We start from the raw sequence: 16,210 nt of genomic DNA on the forward strand, positions 1-16,210 counted from the left end.
ATTTTCGATCTTAACACTTTATTGAACAAACATCTTGTTGTGTGAAAAATAAATTTTCAAAAGACTTTATTGTCTTCAAGGATCCACTATATTTGATATTAAGGAAAAGCGATTCTGAGTTTAAAGGGGAACTATGAAGAAATGAAAATGCCACTTTCTAAAATTTTGACAATATTATTGTTTTTTTTGTCTCAACCGTACATGATCCATATAAACTAATTATCGAACTATTATTTCTATTTTTTGGATTATCTTTCAAGTGTACTAATAAATTCTTCATGGTAAGGAATCAAATGCTAGAGAATTCATTTCTAATGGATATTTTTACTAAGAAATTTGATATCATAGTCCCAATTATTCCTCTTGTTAGATCATTGTCTAAAGCTAAATTTTGTATTGTATTCGAGCATCCTATTGGTAAGCCGATTTAGATCGATTTATCAAATTGTGATATTATTAATCGATTTGATCGGATATATAGAAATCTTTCTCAAGATCCTTAAAAAATAGAGTTTATATTAAATCTTCTATATACTTCGACTTTCGTGTGCTAGAACTTTGGCCCCTAAACATAAAAGTACGTAATTTTTTTTGCAAAGATTAAGTTTAGAATTATTAGAAGAATTCTTTACGGAAGAATTCTTTGATCTTCCCCAAAATAACTTCTTTTTATAGAGAACGTATTTGGTATTTGGATATTATCCATATCAATTATCTGATAAAAAATTTATAATAAAATTAGGCATAAAACGATATAATAAAAATAGAAGATATAATATAAATAATCTATAGATATAGAGATCAAGAGAAAAAAATATTCACGAATTCTAATTCTTAAATGCTCGTATAAGTAGTGTAGTGGTTGAATCAATTGAGTAGTCAAAATTCCTATACTTTCTTTTTTTTTTTCTTGAGAAAGTCTTTAACTATAACATTTTAGGTTAAGTTCAGCATTGACTATAACATGCACAAAACTCTTTAACTATTACAAAGTCTCCTCCAAACATCTACTCGTCTAAACGAATATTGTGACATGAAAATGTGTGATTGTGGAGAAAATCGAAAGATTCAATTTTGACGTTTAGAGAACTAAAGATCACAGGTTAATTTGCAGTACGTTCAGTGAACCAGGCGGAACTCGAGTCACTCAAACCAGCCATTCACTGAGCATTAGATCGTAAACTCATCGTGGGTCCCACTGTATCCTGCACGTTGATCGTTGGAACGCACTGTTGCGTGCTGTGCATCGTAAACTGAATCCGCACCCCTTTCTTGGAGGCAAAATGGATACACCAGAATTCAAAACCATTTCAAAAGAACGACTCCCGGGCAAAAAGAGCCGTCGGTTCGGATCGCAAATCACAACGGCCTAATTGGACCGGTCCAATGCATTGATGGAGGATCAGTGGTCCAGATCCTCCGTTTCCGCATCCGTTAAAGCAATAAACCCGGTTCGGAATACGGTTCATTTAACGTCCAGATTCCAAAATGGGGGCCGGGTCGGCTCTTTCTTTCCCACGTTTACCTCTTCTTTTCTAGTAGGGTGTAAGGGTTAGGGCTTCAATTTTTCCTCTTCCCTCTATTTTAACGCCATTTCGTTTCTCTCTCTCTCTCTCTCTCTCTCTCCGGCGGCGTTGCATCTGAACCCTGGTACGCCTCTTCGTGGCCCTCGTCTCTTGTGGATCTTTCGCTTCGTAGGGTTTCTTGAATCGACGTTGTCTGCTCTTCGGAGGATGCTTTGATGCGTATCTGGTTATTGTATGTAAAGATAAGCAGTGCATGTTCTTATCGTTGATTAGGACCAGAAGGAAGCTTTAGGAATATTGTTTGCCGTTGCTATCCTTTGGATTGGATGGTTTTTTTATGATCTGCTTTTGTTTGAACTTATGGGTGAAGCTTGATTCTTGCATCGGCGACCTTGTTCTGTTTTTCTGGTTCATGTGAAGGGTTCCTTTCTTTTCTCATCACCGCACATAGATGGTGAAAGTAATGAACTTTTTAATCCCCGTTTATTGTTAAAACAAGCTTTATAGGGTTGTCGAGTCTGCGTCACTGATCTACCAATACATGGTGAAAGTAATGAACTTCATAGAACGACATCCATCTCTTCTCGAGCAACATCAATGTTACCATGGTTGTATTGATAGATGGGTTGTGGGTTTTCATTAGTCGACTGCTGGAGTGCAAAGAAGCCGACTTTCTACTTAATTTGGCTGTTTTAGGTCTTTAATAGTGTAATCCACGACATGTTCACTTCTGGTGGACAACGTAGAGATGAATACGCTGGGAGGATTTAACTTTGTAAAGGAAATAGTTAGTAGCAAGGTTCGTCTTACCGTATCGTACCAGCATTTTAACTCGGGCTCGATACGGTATGGTACCAGTGTACTGAATGATACATCAGGGCGGATCAAACGGTACACTCTAATGTATCGAGTAATTTTATATTTTTTTCATACTATAGCAGTACTACAATATATCACTATATTACTGTAGCAAGACGGACCGAGCGGTACATCATAATACTACAGTATAATATTGTAGCACTGTAGCGGTACCGGGATTATGAAAAGGTTTTACCGGTTCAATCTCTTCTTTTTTTTTTGTGAATTTGTGGAGTTACTAAAAATGATAATAAAAGAAATATTTTCATTAATGAAAAATTATATATAGACTTGATATAATATAAAAATGAAAGATAATCGTTTAAAATGTTATAAACATGTATCAAGGAGACTTGTAGATGTTGTAGTCAGCAGAATTGAAACAATTACTACTATTGGTTTGATAAGAGAAGAGATAGAACGAGACGTAAATGGATGCTTCTAGAAACACAAAATAAAGATTTAGAAATTTTAATTTAATCAATGATACGATTTTCCACATAGTTCAATGGCAGTAAAAGACCATTTGGGACGTTATGGTTTTATTATTGTTATTGTTGTATTTCTTTTCTTTTTGGTCTACATGAAGGGCACTTCTAGGGCTTAAATTTCTTTTGGTCAAAATTATTAGGAAAAAGCATTTTGTTCCTTACTTTTGCATATTTCAATTTGTTTTAAACAATCTGATATCTTTGTGGAGAAAACAAAGTTTTTTGCCATAGCATATCTAGTGGACAAAACCTGTAGTTACAAGTACCATTTATGAAGATTTATCAGCATTCTAGACCTCTTTGGATTCTGTGGCACTATGCATACCTTCGTTCTTGTATGCCCAAGTGCAGTGTTTGGTTTTGTTCATATGGTCTCAGATGGGAACTCTATGCTTTCTGTGCTTTGTTGCTTGTGTTGCTTCTCTCATCTGTGTAGGACACTTTGTTGCCTGTCTTTTTGGCTTTGATTCACTTTTTCTGTTCTGATGATTCATGCTGGAATGTTCCTTTTTACATCCTATCAATCGAACATCTTTTTCATAGACATATAAACATCTGCTATTTTGCCACTTCTTTTCACATGTTGTAAAACAGAAGTTCGGATTTCGATATGGATGGTTCTCAAGAATTTGATCCTCATCCATTCACGATCAAATTATGGCCGCCCAGTTCAAGCACAAGAATGATGCTTGTGGAAAATATGACCCAGAATCTCTCCTCGGAATCGATCTTCTCCAGGAAGTACGGCCTGTTGAGCAAAGAAGAGGCTCATGAGAATGCTAAGCGAATCGAGGATGAATGCTTTGTTGCTGCCAGTAAACATTTTGAAAAAGAGCCTGATGGTGTTGGAAGTTCTGCAGTTCAATTCTATGCTAAACAAACCAGCAAGCTGATGTTGGAAGTGCTTAAAAAAGGCCCTAAGCCCAAAGATGGTGAAATGGCAGCGGTTGATAGACCTGTTAAATCTGGTGAAGTTGTGTTTGATATTTCAGGGGGTACTAGGGCATTTATTGATGCTGAGGAGGCCAGAAAACTTCTTAGCCCACTAACTGAGCAAGGAAACTCATTCAGAAAGATATGCCTCAGCAACAGAAGCTTCGGTATCGATGCAGCTCATGTTGCAGGGCCTATTCTGGCCTCTCTCAAGGAGCAGCTGACTGAAGTAAATCTATCAGATTTTATCGCAGGAAGACCAGAGGAAGAAGCTCTTGAAGTGATGAGGATATTTTCATCAGCCTTGGAAGGCAGTGTTCTCAGATATCTGAACCTGTCCGACAATGCCCTAGGTGAGAAGGGTGTCCGGGCATTCGAGGCACTTTTAAGATCACAGAAGAGCTTAGAGGAGCTTTACTTAATGAATGATGGAATATCTGAGGAGGCTGCCAAAGCTGTGTGTGAGTTAATTCCATCGACTGACAAGCTTAAGATCCTGCATTTCCATAACAATATGACAGGAGATGAGGGTGCTATTGCTATTTCTGAGGTCCTCAAACGTTCTCCTCTGCTGGAGGACTTCAGATGCTCATCGACCAGGGTGGGCTCTGTGGGTGGAATTGAGTTGGCCAAGGCATTGGAGACCTGCACTCGTTTGAAGACGATTGATCTCCGTGATAATATATTTGGTGTTGATGCTGGGATAGCCCTGAGCCAGACACTTGAAAAGCTTGTTCACGTTAAAGAAATCTACCTTAGCTACCTAAATCTAGAAGATGAGGGGGCCATTGCCATCGCTAATGCCCTGAAACAATCTGCTCCTTCTCTAGAAGGCTTGGACATTACTGGAAATGATATCACACCAAAAGCTGCCCCTGCACTGGCAGGGTGTGTTGCCATCAAGAAGTCACTCAGGATGCTGATCTTGTCTGAGAATGAGCTGAAGGATCAGGGTGCTGTTCTCATTGGCAAAGCATTGGAAGAGGGTCATACACAGCTCAGAGAACTTGATCTGAGCACCAACCTGATACAGAGGGTAGGAGCAAGATGCTTGGCTCAGGCAGTGTCAAACAAGCCTGATTTCAAGCTGCTAAACATAAATGGCAATGCCATTTCCGATGAAGGCATCGATGAGGTGAAGGAAATACTAAAGAATGGCAAGAATTCTGTGGACGTGCTTGGACCATTGGATGAGAATGATGTCGAAGGGGAAGGTGAAGAGGACGAAGACGAAGGAGAGAGAGAAGGTGCTACCGAAGAGGGAGAATGTGAATTGGAGTCGGGACTTCAGCATCTCAAAGTTGAGCAGGGCTAGGAGACGAACTGTATGATGCATGAGGTGCAAACTACACTCTTGTTAACTGTTGATGTTACCTCTTGAGCAAGGCCTGTTGTTAGAGCTCAGCAACCTTCCCTCGTACGAGGTAGACGATGCAGGTAACATTGGCTCGACTTCTCCATGTCTTGTATTAACTGCCGAAGTTGATGGTCTGTACTGCACTGGCTTAATGATTTATGTCATGTTTCATGTAGTCATTCCCGATCCCCCCCATTGTTATCCGTGCAGTGCTTTTCCTAAGACTTAAGATGAGCTAATTTGAACACATTGTGGTTGATCCGTGTTTGCCTTCAAATTCTGATTAGGTTGTTTGAGAAAACTGATAGCTTCTTCAAACTATGATCCACTTTATTTGTGATGTTGGTCCATCGTTGACCTCGTGATCCGCCTTTGACGGCGACGTCAGGATCTATTGATGGGTCCAACACTTACGCGGTGCACGTGAATTGGGGGACGGTCTGGTCACCCATGACAGCCAGACGTGAAAAGGCGAGGGTTTATTTGATTATGTTTATTTACGAGAATTGTTTATACTGGAAATTTATTTGTAGGAATGCATCTTTATCTGTATGATTTAGTTACCTTAGATCGTCCTTATACTCGGTGGATGACTTGTACAAAATTGTGGCTGGTTGAAGTGTCCAGGGGGAACGACATACCTCTGGAGAAAACTTTGACCGGCGGGTTCGTGGATCCAGCAGACCGACCGACCGCTGGATTTCCACCCGGTGGATTTTGTCGGGATCTCGTTGTACGCGAGAATCACGACAATCTACTTACTAAATCGTGCGTTGTGGGTTTCTGGGCCGTCCATCACAGTCTGTGATGATAAATAAACAGCACCAATAAAAAAAAACCCCACCTTTTTCAAAGATAAATTGGATCGAGCGTTAGGGATTTATATCCGATCTGGAATCATTGAGTTGGAGCCATTAGGAAACAGTATCCAAGGGTAAATGATGCAGTATCCAATTGGATCGAGAAATAGACTTGCCCCAACTCTACTGTAGTACATGAATGCAGCTGGTGGCCAGCATTACACGACCCACGGGACGCCAAAACTCTATTCAGATTTATGAAGCTAATCGAAGAGGTTGAAACATACGCAGACGAGGATGATGGAGTTTCGTTTCACTAATCTTTGTTGTCGAGTGACGCCCGTGAGATCGTACAATAATACTCACGAGGTGAGGCAAAATTGGCCAAAGAAACAGATTAGGAACTCCAGATTCCCTCCTACCAAGATAGTAGTTGATCAGTGGGGATGATGAAATTTAGAGATATAGTGCTTTCAGGAATAGTTTTCCTGCTCTCGATTGGATCGCGGAACATTTGGACGAGAGAATCATTGCTCTAACATGTCGACGGCTCTTCTTGGCTTTACTTTTCACTCCGGATGAGTAAAAAGGTTACCTTCTCTCTTCTTCTTCTCGGGCATTATTGTGTGGGATTTTGGCCCCTTGCCATTGCCAAGCGTCCCTAACATTTACAGCATCACCAACACTGGTTGGTCATCCACACACACAGAGAGAGAGAGAGAGAGAGAGAGAGAGATGACACGCTATACACTGGTTGGTCATCCACAGAGTTAGCTCTCTCTGTCTCTTCCAAATGTTTGCAGGTCTATAGCCAACGAGAGCATCGGGAAACGTAAACAAGCTATAGTCTTCTTAGAGAAAGAGGGGGAACACTCCCCAACGGTTAGACTCTTCCTTCTCTCTCTCTCTCTCTCTCCCTTTTTTCGCATCTTGTTCCGAAATTTGTGTGCTTTTTTTTCTCGCCTCTGACACTAGTAGGAGAATGGCTCGAACATTTCTGTTTGTAGACGTACCCTTCTATTTCCTCCTGTCGTCTCTTGATCTCTTCCATCATTGATCTTGAAAGAAATTTCAGGATTTGTTTGTCCCTCTGCCTAATAAAATTTCCATCTTGGAACAGTTAGAACTACTTTCGTGATATTTTGGTCTATTTTTGAGGCTACTGCAAATGCTTCTTTTAGCTTTCTCTACACATTGTAACATTCGCTTCGCTTCCTTTTCCTTCTCTTGTCGAAATATATTAAACGCATGAGTTTCTACAACTTCCGTTTTTGTTTCTTCCTTTTTTCCTTTTTGGGAGATGCTTTAGTTTTCGAAGAATCGAATAAAATATTGTTTTTGAAGTAGGCTTTTGACACAAAAAAAAAAAAAAGATCGAGGTTGGAGAATTTGCGGCCGTACACACTGTATGAGAGTAATAATAAAGTTCTGCGACGATATTGTAAAATTTTTATGTAATTGCAGATTTCTTTCTTTGCCGAATATTATGTTAATTTTTAGATACATGACTTGATTCCTTAGAGAAAAGAACAATTCGCTACTTATATTCGTTGTTGAGCCCTTTGATCCTGCTCTTTCTAGACTAGTTTTGTCTATAGCTGCACTGTGAGAAATACTCCACGCATTAGAATCATGAGTAATTATTATTTTTGATTAGTCTATTTAATTTTTGTTAGTTTTAGAGACCTATTTGATTGAGCATTTACTCTCTGGATGCATGTTTGCAGATACTAGTATTAGCTGAAACAGGACAAGTCCCAATGGAGATGAGTGAAGTGTCTCTCTGTATGTCTTAATGCTTCAGCTTCCCAATTATTCTAAATTATAGGAAAGAAATACATTTTTAGCATAATTTTGAGTCAGTTGAATTTGGCATTGAGAAGCCGGTGTTTAGGTCCATTTTGTGGCTAAAGTGGAAAGAAGGTAATTTAGAGTTAAATGCTGTTGGTAGGTAAGCAGAGAAGGAAAACTGATCGGACTTGGTGTGATGTATATGTTCTGAACTATGGTATATTCATAGAGGACTCGAACAAAGGATTTAGGATACAGTAGCATTACTCTGATATGTGATACATATTTCCGGGTCATTGATTCTTGCAGGATCCAGCCAATAGTGAGTCTTATCTGACAGGGGTTACTTGCAAAATAAAAATCCTTGTCGATCATGGTTCCCACCAGTTTGTCATTTCAGTATTGTTAAGGGTCATATTTCTTAACTATAAGTTTGTATCTTTCTTAAGATTTTACGGTCTAATGAATTGCAGAGCCGAACTACAGTTATGGATAAAGTGGGAAATGTGGTTGTAGATATTGAGAGCCTAACTCAACCATCAGACAATTGCTCTGGAAGTCCAAAAGTGACAGTGAGTCATCTATATGATTTGTCTGACAATTCCAAATTACTGTGGAAGCAAATTTTTTACATCCCTGTAATAGTTAGGATTTTATAGCGCCTTTGTTGGTTATCTTGATATCTGATGTTTGGTTCTTATCTTCGAAACAGAAAGCTCTATCTCGTAAAGGTTCATGCAGAATGGACAGGCGAAATGGTGAGGAGCAAGAGGCAGATGAGGCCACCAAAAAGCTTGTGGTTAAAGGTATAAGATGCGTATGACTGAAAAAGCTGCTTTTAGAGAGTAATTGATCAGGAGATATTGCACATGCTGTTAGGATAAATGTGTAGCCATATGATGATTTAGCTTCCTTTCTCCCTCTTCTTTTTTTTGCTTTTGTGTTGCATATGGTATTTCATCTACTTTATAAGATACAGAAATTATACACTGTCATAAAATTCAAGTGCATCCTAGAGATTAGCCCTTCTTAAACCTTGCTGACAATCTTGAAATGCATCAGTTGACCTTGACTGTATCATTGTTAGTTCGTGCCGAACATGCCATCTTGTCTGCCAAAGTTGCTGATTTAGTTTACTTCAGCATTTGACCTTGAATTTGCTTCTTGTTTGATGCATGTCTGGTATGTAGTCACAGTAGCTGATAATATGCATTGCCACATTGAGCGATGGTGTCCTGGATCTGATCTTGTTGATTTCCTCCCGTACAGTACTCTATTCCCAATCCGAACAGTTGAAGCAACAACCGATTACCAACAAGTCTCATGTAGGACTTCCAGCTGTGGCAAATGTCTCTAATCTCTCAGATGCTGGAGATGGAAGGACTAGGAAGTTAAATCGCTTCACAGCCATCAACCCAAAAAAGATACTTCTCCTCTTTGCATCAATGTAAGTGTTATGTAATAATCTTGTTTCGCTAAGATAATAATTGGTCAATTTGGAGTTGTCACAAGACCATCACTAATTCAACGTGTACATTCCTTCAATTTTTAATTCTTTCCAATTCCCATCATCATGATTAATGGCTAGTTATTTGTTCCATAATTGAGCATATACTGCCGCAGTTGGAAGTTTTATGACTGGTGAAGATAGTGGAAGCTTCTCTAGTTGTGGAAGTTTCTCTAGTCTGGAATCTGCATTTTAGCCTACCCCTGCAATTGCACTTAAAATGTGGCTATAGTTTTACTGTGACTTACCTGCAGTATCATGGCCAACAATTTTTGGTTTTTTAGAACTAGAAAAATTTTGATCTGAAATAAGTGAAAGTGTAATAAAGGATGGAGAAAGGAAAGAGTATAATTAGTCCTTTATGGCTAATATTTAATTGTATCTTGCTGATTGAGAACTTCCTGCACTTGTAAGAGATTAGAAATTATTATATGATCGTTGCCTATTCATTAGCATCAGAGCTTTCTACAGTTAAGCCAAACAAACACGGGTCAAGGAAAGGTGATATTAACTTGGTATTTCATGACATATTATTCATAACTGCCATTAAGCTTGTAGAGCTTCTCTCAACAAAGAGCTATCCGGTTGGCCCGGAGTTTAATATAAATTAGATCATGGGGTGCAGGCCATATGCAAAATGCTTTTGATGATATGTGGAACACCGATGCCTCAAAAGCATGTCGGCTAAGGATACTCTTTGCATGCATAAAAGATACTTCTTCATAATCTTAGTACCATATCATATCATATTTATTCTATATTTGACATCTGCATATTCCCTGTTTGGTCATTTCAGTATTCTGTCATTGCGTCTATTTTTCATAGAAGGGCAAAATTAGGAAAGTATATGAGTGCAAATTGATACTCTGCCCCTTTGTTTTGGAAATTGAATCGATTCTAGAATATGGTTGCATTTCCTTTTCAGTTGAAATCTATTTTTTCTCTCGTAACATATGGTCCTAACGGAGGAGGGTTGTCCTGATGGTTGGCTCTTTCATTGATCCTCTGTTCTTATTAGCTCTTGTATGCTTGCAGAGAGCTCGAACTAACTGCTGAGTTCAAATCAAATTATAACTGCTATGAGGCACAAAAAAAAAAAAGTTGATTGTAACATCTACCAGACATGTCGAGTCCACCCACATGAGAAAAAAAGTGTTTTTGTACTTCTGACTCTTTGTCACGTTAAAAACTTGATCGATTGATGCTTGTTGTTCATCCTAGCTTAATTTTTTGAGAGCTGAAAGCATCATCTTAGGATAATGAACATGACTAATGCTTGCGTATTGTTCACAGGTCTAGCATGGGTACAATCATTCTCATATATTTCACACTTGCTATCTACCTGAGAGGAGCTTAATTACTTCCTAAAATTTGGTTGGCCGATAAGGTCAGCTTTGATTATTTTCTTTTTCTTTCTTTCTTTTGGTGGAAAGAACCCTCGTAGATACTACGAGTGGAGGATCCAGAAAACGAGAAGCACAACAATACCGCATATAAAACCCGATTTCTGGGGATGTGATCGATGAGCAGGTGGTTGTGGAGGCATTATAATCTGCAAAGCTCTGCCTGGCTGTTTTTAGTTTAGCTTTCTTTTCTAAATATCAGCTTTGAGATCTTGCAATTTGAAGCAAATAATTGTTGTGCAGAACTTCATGCCTTTGACTTCTTTATCTTCCTTTTTGTGAGTCTATGAGGAATTTAACCCTTTTTTTTCTTCACTATCTTGGAAATTTCTCAGCAGTATCTTAGCAGTTGTGGAGATCCTAATGGGAAAAACATGTAAAAGTGGAATAATTTTTTCTTTGTGTATCAAAATGAGTTTTTCATCAAAGTACCAACTTGATATCAAAATATAAATATCAACTAGAGCAGCATAAACAGTTAAGCAATAAATGAATCATATACTGAGACGAAATTTTTAACGTGAAAAACCCAATGCGAGAAAAACTACGGACCATAGTCCACCTAAAACTTCCACTATCAATAATAATGATAACATGTTTACAATAAGTCTTCTCTAAAATAACAAGAGGATCACAATAATATCAAGATCATATATCTTGGCTCAAGAATAACATATATTAATCACATAGATGAATCTAATCATAAGAAAATTTGATGTCTCACAAAATGGGTATAGTAGAGAAGTACCTCAGAGAGGGTAAACTTCAGATCAACACCGTTAATATTGTAGAGCTTGTTGTAAGGATTCTCTGCATAAAATTTGAGCCAAAATTGACAAAGCTTAACCCTTAATTGTGGAGTAGAAAACTCAAAATCCTAATTTTTCTATCTCCTCTCTCTCTCTCTCTCTCTTCTTTCCTCTGGTTGTGCGCCATCACCACTTCAGCTCGCTGTCCTCTTCTTTTGCCTTTTAATTAATGATTTGAGCTCAAAAGGCCTAATTGTCTGCCCACATATGGGCTGGACCCAACAATTCTTCCCCTCCAACTCATATGATGGGCTATATTAAGCCCGCTCTTCGCCTTCATACTTCGAGCTTTTCCTTAGGCAAAGACTTTATCAACATATCTGATCCATTCTCATTGGTATGCACCTCTTCCAAGTGTAATTCTTTCATCTCAAGTATATCACGAATCTAGTGCCATCTCACATCAATATGCTTGGATCTAGAATGATATATTGAATTCTTGGAGAGGTGAATGACGCTTTGACTATCACAGTAAACAGTATATGCTTCATGTTTCAAGCTCAATTCCTGAAGAAATTTTTTCACCCATAAAGCTTCCTTGCAGGCTTCATGGTTAATAGAGCAACACAATGCTGTAACTTAGACTGCCAAGAGACTGCTCCCTTGCAAATGTCATCAAGAACCCGAAGTGGACTTCTTGGAATTAGTATCACCTACTATATAACACATGTTCATCACTACCAAAACATAAACACAACCTGGAAGTACCTCTTAGATATCTTAATATTCATTTCACTATTGTCCAATGTTCCATACCAGAATTAGAGATAAATCGACTAACAACTTTAACTACATGAGCTATATCTGACCTAATATAAACTATAACATACATCAAACTACCTACTGCAGATGAATAAGACACTCTAGATATTTCTTCTTTTTCTTTTTCACTTGTAGGACATTATTTCGAACTAAGCTTGAAATGACCTACAAGTGGAGAACAAATTGCTTTAGCTTTACTCATGTTGAATCTTTCAAAAACCTTTTCAATATAGGTCTCCTAAGATAGTCAAATCTTTCTTTTCTTCCTTTCACAAAAATTTTTCATGCCAAGTATTTGTTTCACTGATCCTAAGTCTTTTATGGCAAAAGACTTACTTAACTCTCTTTTAAGCTTTTCAATTTTACCGGCATCATGACCAACAATCAGCATATCATCAACATATAATAGTAGAATAATAAAATCATCATCTAAAAATTTCTTCATAAATACACAATGATCAGATGTGGTTCTATTATACCCTTGGCTTATCATAAAAGAATCAAACTTCTTATACCACTGTCTAGGTGCCTCTTTGAGTCCATATAAGTTTTTCCTAAGCTTGCACATCATATTTTCTTTTCCCTTAACTTTGAAATCTTCTAGTTGCACCATGTAAATTTCTTCTTCTAAGTCACCATGAAGAAATGTTGTTTTCACATCAAATTGCTTAACTTCTAAATTTAAGCGGGCAGCTAAACCAAGAACAACATGGATAGAGGACATTTTCACCATAGGAGAAAATATTTCTTCAAAGTCAATATATTTCTTCTGATTGAATCCTTTCACAACTAGTCATGCCTTGTATCTTTGTTGTGAGCTATTATTTTCAATCTTCAATTTGTAAACCCACTTATTCTTGAGAGCTTTCTTCTTTTTATACCAAGTTATAGGTGTGATTCTCAAGCAAAGATCTCATCTCTTCTTGCATGAATTTAACCCACTCATTCTTATACTTATATAGAATAGCTTCTTGGTAAGTTTCTAACTCTCCCCCGTCAATAAGCATAACATACTCATGTGGAGGATATCTAATAGATGGTTGTCGCTCTCTAGTGGATCTTCTCAATGAAATCTCAACTAGTGGTAGAGGTGCTTATTTAGTTGGTTCAACATCATCAATTGTAGGAGTCTCATCACTGACATTCTTACCATAATCTTCTTATTTATCTTCCCCATGATCATCATGAACTACAAGTGAAGGAACTGAACCCAAACTCCAAGGAATATAAACAAAAGTTTTTGGCTTATCAACATTATCACCATCATCAAACAATTGGTCTTCAAGAAATATAACATCTCTGCTTCTAATAATCTTCTTATTCACTGGATCTCATAATCTACCCAAACTCTTCATGATCATATCCTAAGAAGATATATGCTTTTGCTTTATTATCAAGCTTGAACTTTTCATCTTTGGGAATATGAACAAATGCTTTACACCCAAAGACTCTCAAATGATTATAAGATATATATTTTCCTTTCCATACTCTCTCTAGAACATCACCTTTCAGAGGAACCGATGGAGAAAGATTTATCAGGTCAACTATAGTTCTCATAGCCTCCCCTCAAAATGACTTAGGTAACTTGGTATGGGAAAGCATACACTTAATCATTTCTTCAATGGTTCTATTCATCCTTTTTGCCACACTATTCTGCTAAGGAGTTTTGGAAACTATTTTCTTAATTCTAATACCATGAAACCTGCAATAATTCTCAAAAGAACCCATGTACTCGCTACCATTATCTTATCGAACACACTTTAGCTTTCTGCTAGTTTTTCTTTCAACACTAACATGAAACTCTTTGAAAACATTGAGTACCTGTTCTTTAGATTTCAAAACAAAAGCTCAAAATTTTCTAGAATGATCATAAATAAAAGTAACAAAATAAAGAGCATCTCCAAGCGTTCTAATTTGCATAGTACAAACATCAGTATGAACTAAATCAATAACATCTGATTTTCTAGATTATGGATATATATGAAATCAACTCTATGTGTTTTTTCAGCTAAGTAATGATCATAAGATTCAAGAGATGTACCTTGCAACTCTAGTAAGAATTGCTTTCTAGCAGGAGTTTGAAGTCCTTTCTCGCTAATATGACCAAGTCTCTTGTGTCAAACTTCTATACTTTCACATTTCTGAATTGCATTAATCTCTCCTTTGTGTAGCTTAGCTTCAATGACATAAAAAGAGTTAAACTTCTTTCTTCTTGCTACAATTAGAGAACCTTTAGTGAGTTTCCATTTACTTTCACTAAAATAATATGTAAATCTTTCATCATCAAGTTTGCTATAATCAAGTTTGCTAGTAGATATCAAGTTAAGACGAATATCTGAAACATGCCTAACATATTTGAGTATCAATTTGCTCCCAATATTGGTCTTCAAGTAAATGTCTCCAATACCCATAATCTTCGATATACCACTGTTTCCCATTCTAACATTACCAAAATCACTAGTAATGTAAGATATGAAGAAATTACCATGAAAAGTTGACATAAAATGAAGTACCAGAGTCAATCACTCAATTACTATCATGAGCTACAAGACTGACACAACCGTCATCACAAACAATAATGATATCATCTTTAGCGTATTGCTCTCTTTTTCATTTTTCTTCCTTTCATTTTGTTCTCGTTTTCAAAACCTACACTCTTTATTCATGTGACCTGACCTATTACAGTGGAAACATTTGATATCTCTTCTAGACTTGGATCTTCCTCTATAACCATGTGGATTTCTACTATGACTTCTTCCTTGCCTTTTTTGTTATTTAGTAACAAATGCCCCAGAAGAAGATTCACCCTATTCTTTCCTTTTGACATCTTTATTTAGCAAATTTTTTTTAACCATATCTATAGTTAGAGTCCCCTTAGGCATGGAGTTACAAATTGTCACCACATACGTTTCTTAACTTTCTGGTAAAGAGCTGAGAAATAATAATTCTTGCATCTCATCATCTATATTCATTTTCATAGCAACTAGCTTATTTGCAAGATTCTGAAATAGGTTTATGTGCTCAATAATATTATCACCATCTTTATACTTCAAATTTACAAGCCTTCTGAGGAGAGAAATTCTATTTCCCATTATCTTTTTTGCAAAGAGATTTTCTAACCTTTGCCAAACAACATCAATTCTGATTTCATCAGAAATATGCTCATGCAAGTTTATATTCATCCATCTTCTAATATTAGTAATAGCTTTTCTATGTTGAACTTCTTATTCTTCATCGTCTATAATAGAAGGTTTATCTTTAACCTTGATAGGCTTATACAAATCTTTGCAATAGAGTAAATCTTCTATAATACGCTTCTAAGTGGAATAATTTAATGAGTGTTATTTAATCATACCATCTGACTGCTCCATTTCAATCACACAAGAAAAACTAGTACCAAATAATCTATTGCTTTGATATCACTTGTTAGAAAAAACATGTTAAAGTGAAATAATTTTTTTCTCTCTTTGTGTATCAAAATGGGTTCCTCTATCAACTTGATATCAAAATGTAAATATCAACCGTATAAATAGTAGAGCAATAAATGAATCACACAATGAGACCAAATTTTTAACATGAAAAACTCAATGCGGGAAAAATCATGTAACTATAGTCCACTTCAAACTTTCACTATCAATAGTAATGATGATAGGTTTACAGTAAGTCTTCTCTAAAATAATAAAAGAATTATAATAATATTAAGATCATATATCTTAGCTCAAGAATAGCATATCTTCATCACATAGATTTCATCGTAAAAGAATTTTAGGTCTCACAAAATAGGTATAACAGGAAAGTACCTTAGAGAAAGTAAACTTCATATCAACACCATTAGGATTGTAGAGCTTGTTGCAAAGATTTTCTGCATAAAATTTAGATCAAAATTGATAAAACTTAATCCATCGAGTATAAAACTCAAAATCCTAATTTTTTTATCTCCTCTTTCTGGTTTCCTCTCGTTCTGCACCGGCAG

The 16,210-nt window shown here is 36.9% G+C and overlaps 2 protein-coding genes across 7 annotated transcripts; both read left to right on the forward strand.

Moving 5' to 3' along the window:
• Window positions 1-1,505: 1,505 nt before the first annotated feature.
• Window positions 1,506-5,424, forward strand: LOC135619168 (RAN GTPase-activating protein 1-like). 2 transcript variants are annotated; one of them, XM_065120904.1, is made up of 2 exons: window positions 1,506-1,758; window positions 3,470-5,424. In XM_065120904.1, the coding sequence occupies exons 1-2, from the start codon at window positions 1,742-1,744 to the stop codon at window positions 5,121-5,123; spliced, it is 1,671 nt and encodes a 556-aa protein (XP_064976976.1). In that variant the 5' UTR covers window positions 1,506-1,741; the 3' UTR covers window positions 5,124-5,424. The 2 variants fall into 2 exon arrangements, with proteins under 2 accessions (XP_064976976.1, XP_064976977.1); XM_065120905.1 differs by having other exon boundaries at window positions 1,506-1,650.
• Window positions 5,425-6,160: 736 nt separating this feature from the next.
• Window positions 6,161-10,951, forward strand: LOC103994468 (uncharacterized). 5 transcript variants are annotated; one of them, XM_065120907.1, is made up of 7 exons: window positions 6,164-6,555; window positions 6,769-6,847; window positions 7,693-7,750; window positions 8,230-8,328; window positions 8,469-8,562; window positions 9,026-9,203; window positions 10,557-10,951. In XM_065120907.1, the coding sequence occupies exons 4-7, from the start codon at window positions 8,245-8,247 to the stop codon at window positions 10,618-10,620; spliced, it is 420 nt and encodes a 139-aa protein (XP_064976979.1). In that variant the 5' UTR covers window positions 6,164-6,555; window positions 6,769-6,847; window positions 7,693-7,750; window positions 8,230-8,244; the 3' UTR covers window positions 10,621-10,951. The 5 variants fall into 5 exon arrangements, with proteins under 5 accessions (XP_064976978.1, XP_064976979.1, XP_009413082.2 ...); XM_009414807.3 differs by having other exon boundaries at window positions 6,164-6,847; XM_065120908.1 differs by lacking the exon at window positions 7,693-7,750.
• Window positions 10,952-16,210: the final 5,259 nt, after the last annotated feature.

The sequence above is a fragment of the Musa acuminata genome, chromosome BXJ2-8, assembly GCF_036884655.1.
Source record: "Musa acuminata AAA Group cultivar baxijiao chromosome BXJ2-8, Cavendish_Baxijiao_AAA, whole genome shotgun sequence".
Classification (NCBI taxonomy): Eukaryota; Viridiplantae; Streptophyta; class Magnoliopsida; order Zingiberales; family Musaceae; genus Musa; species Musa acuminata.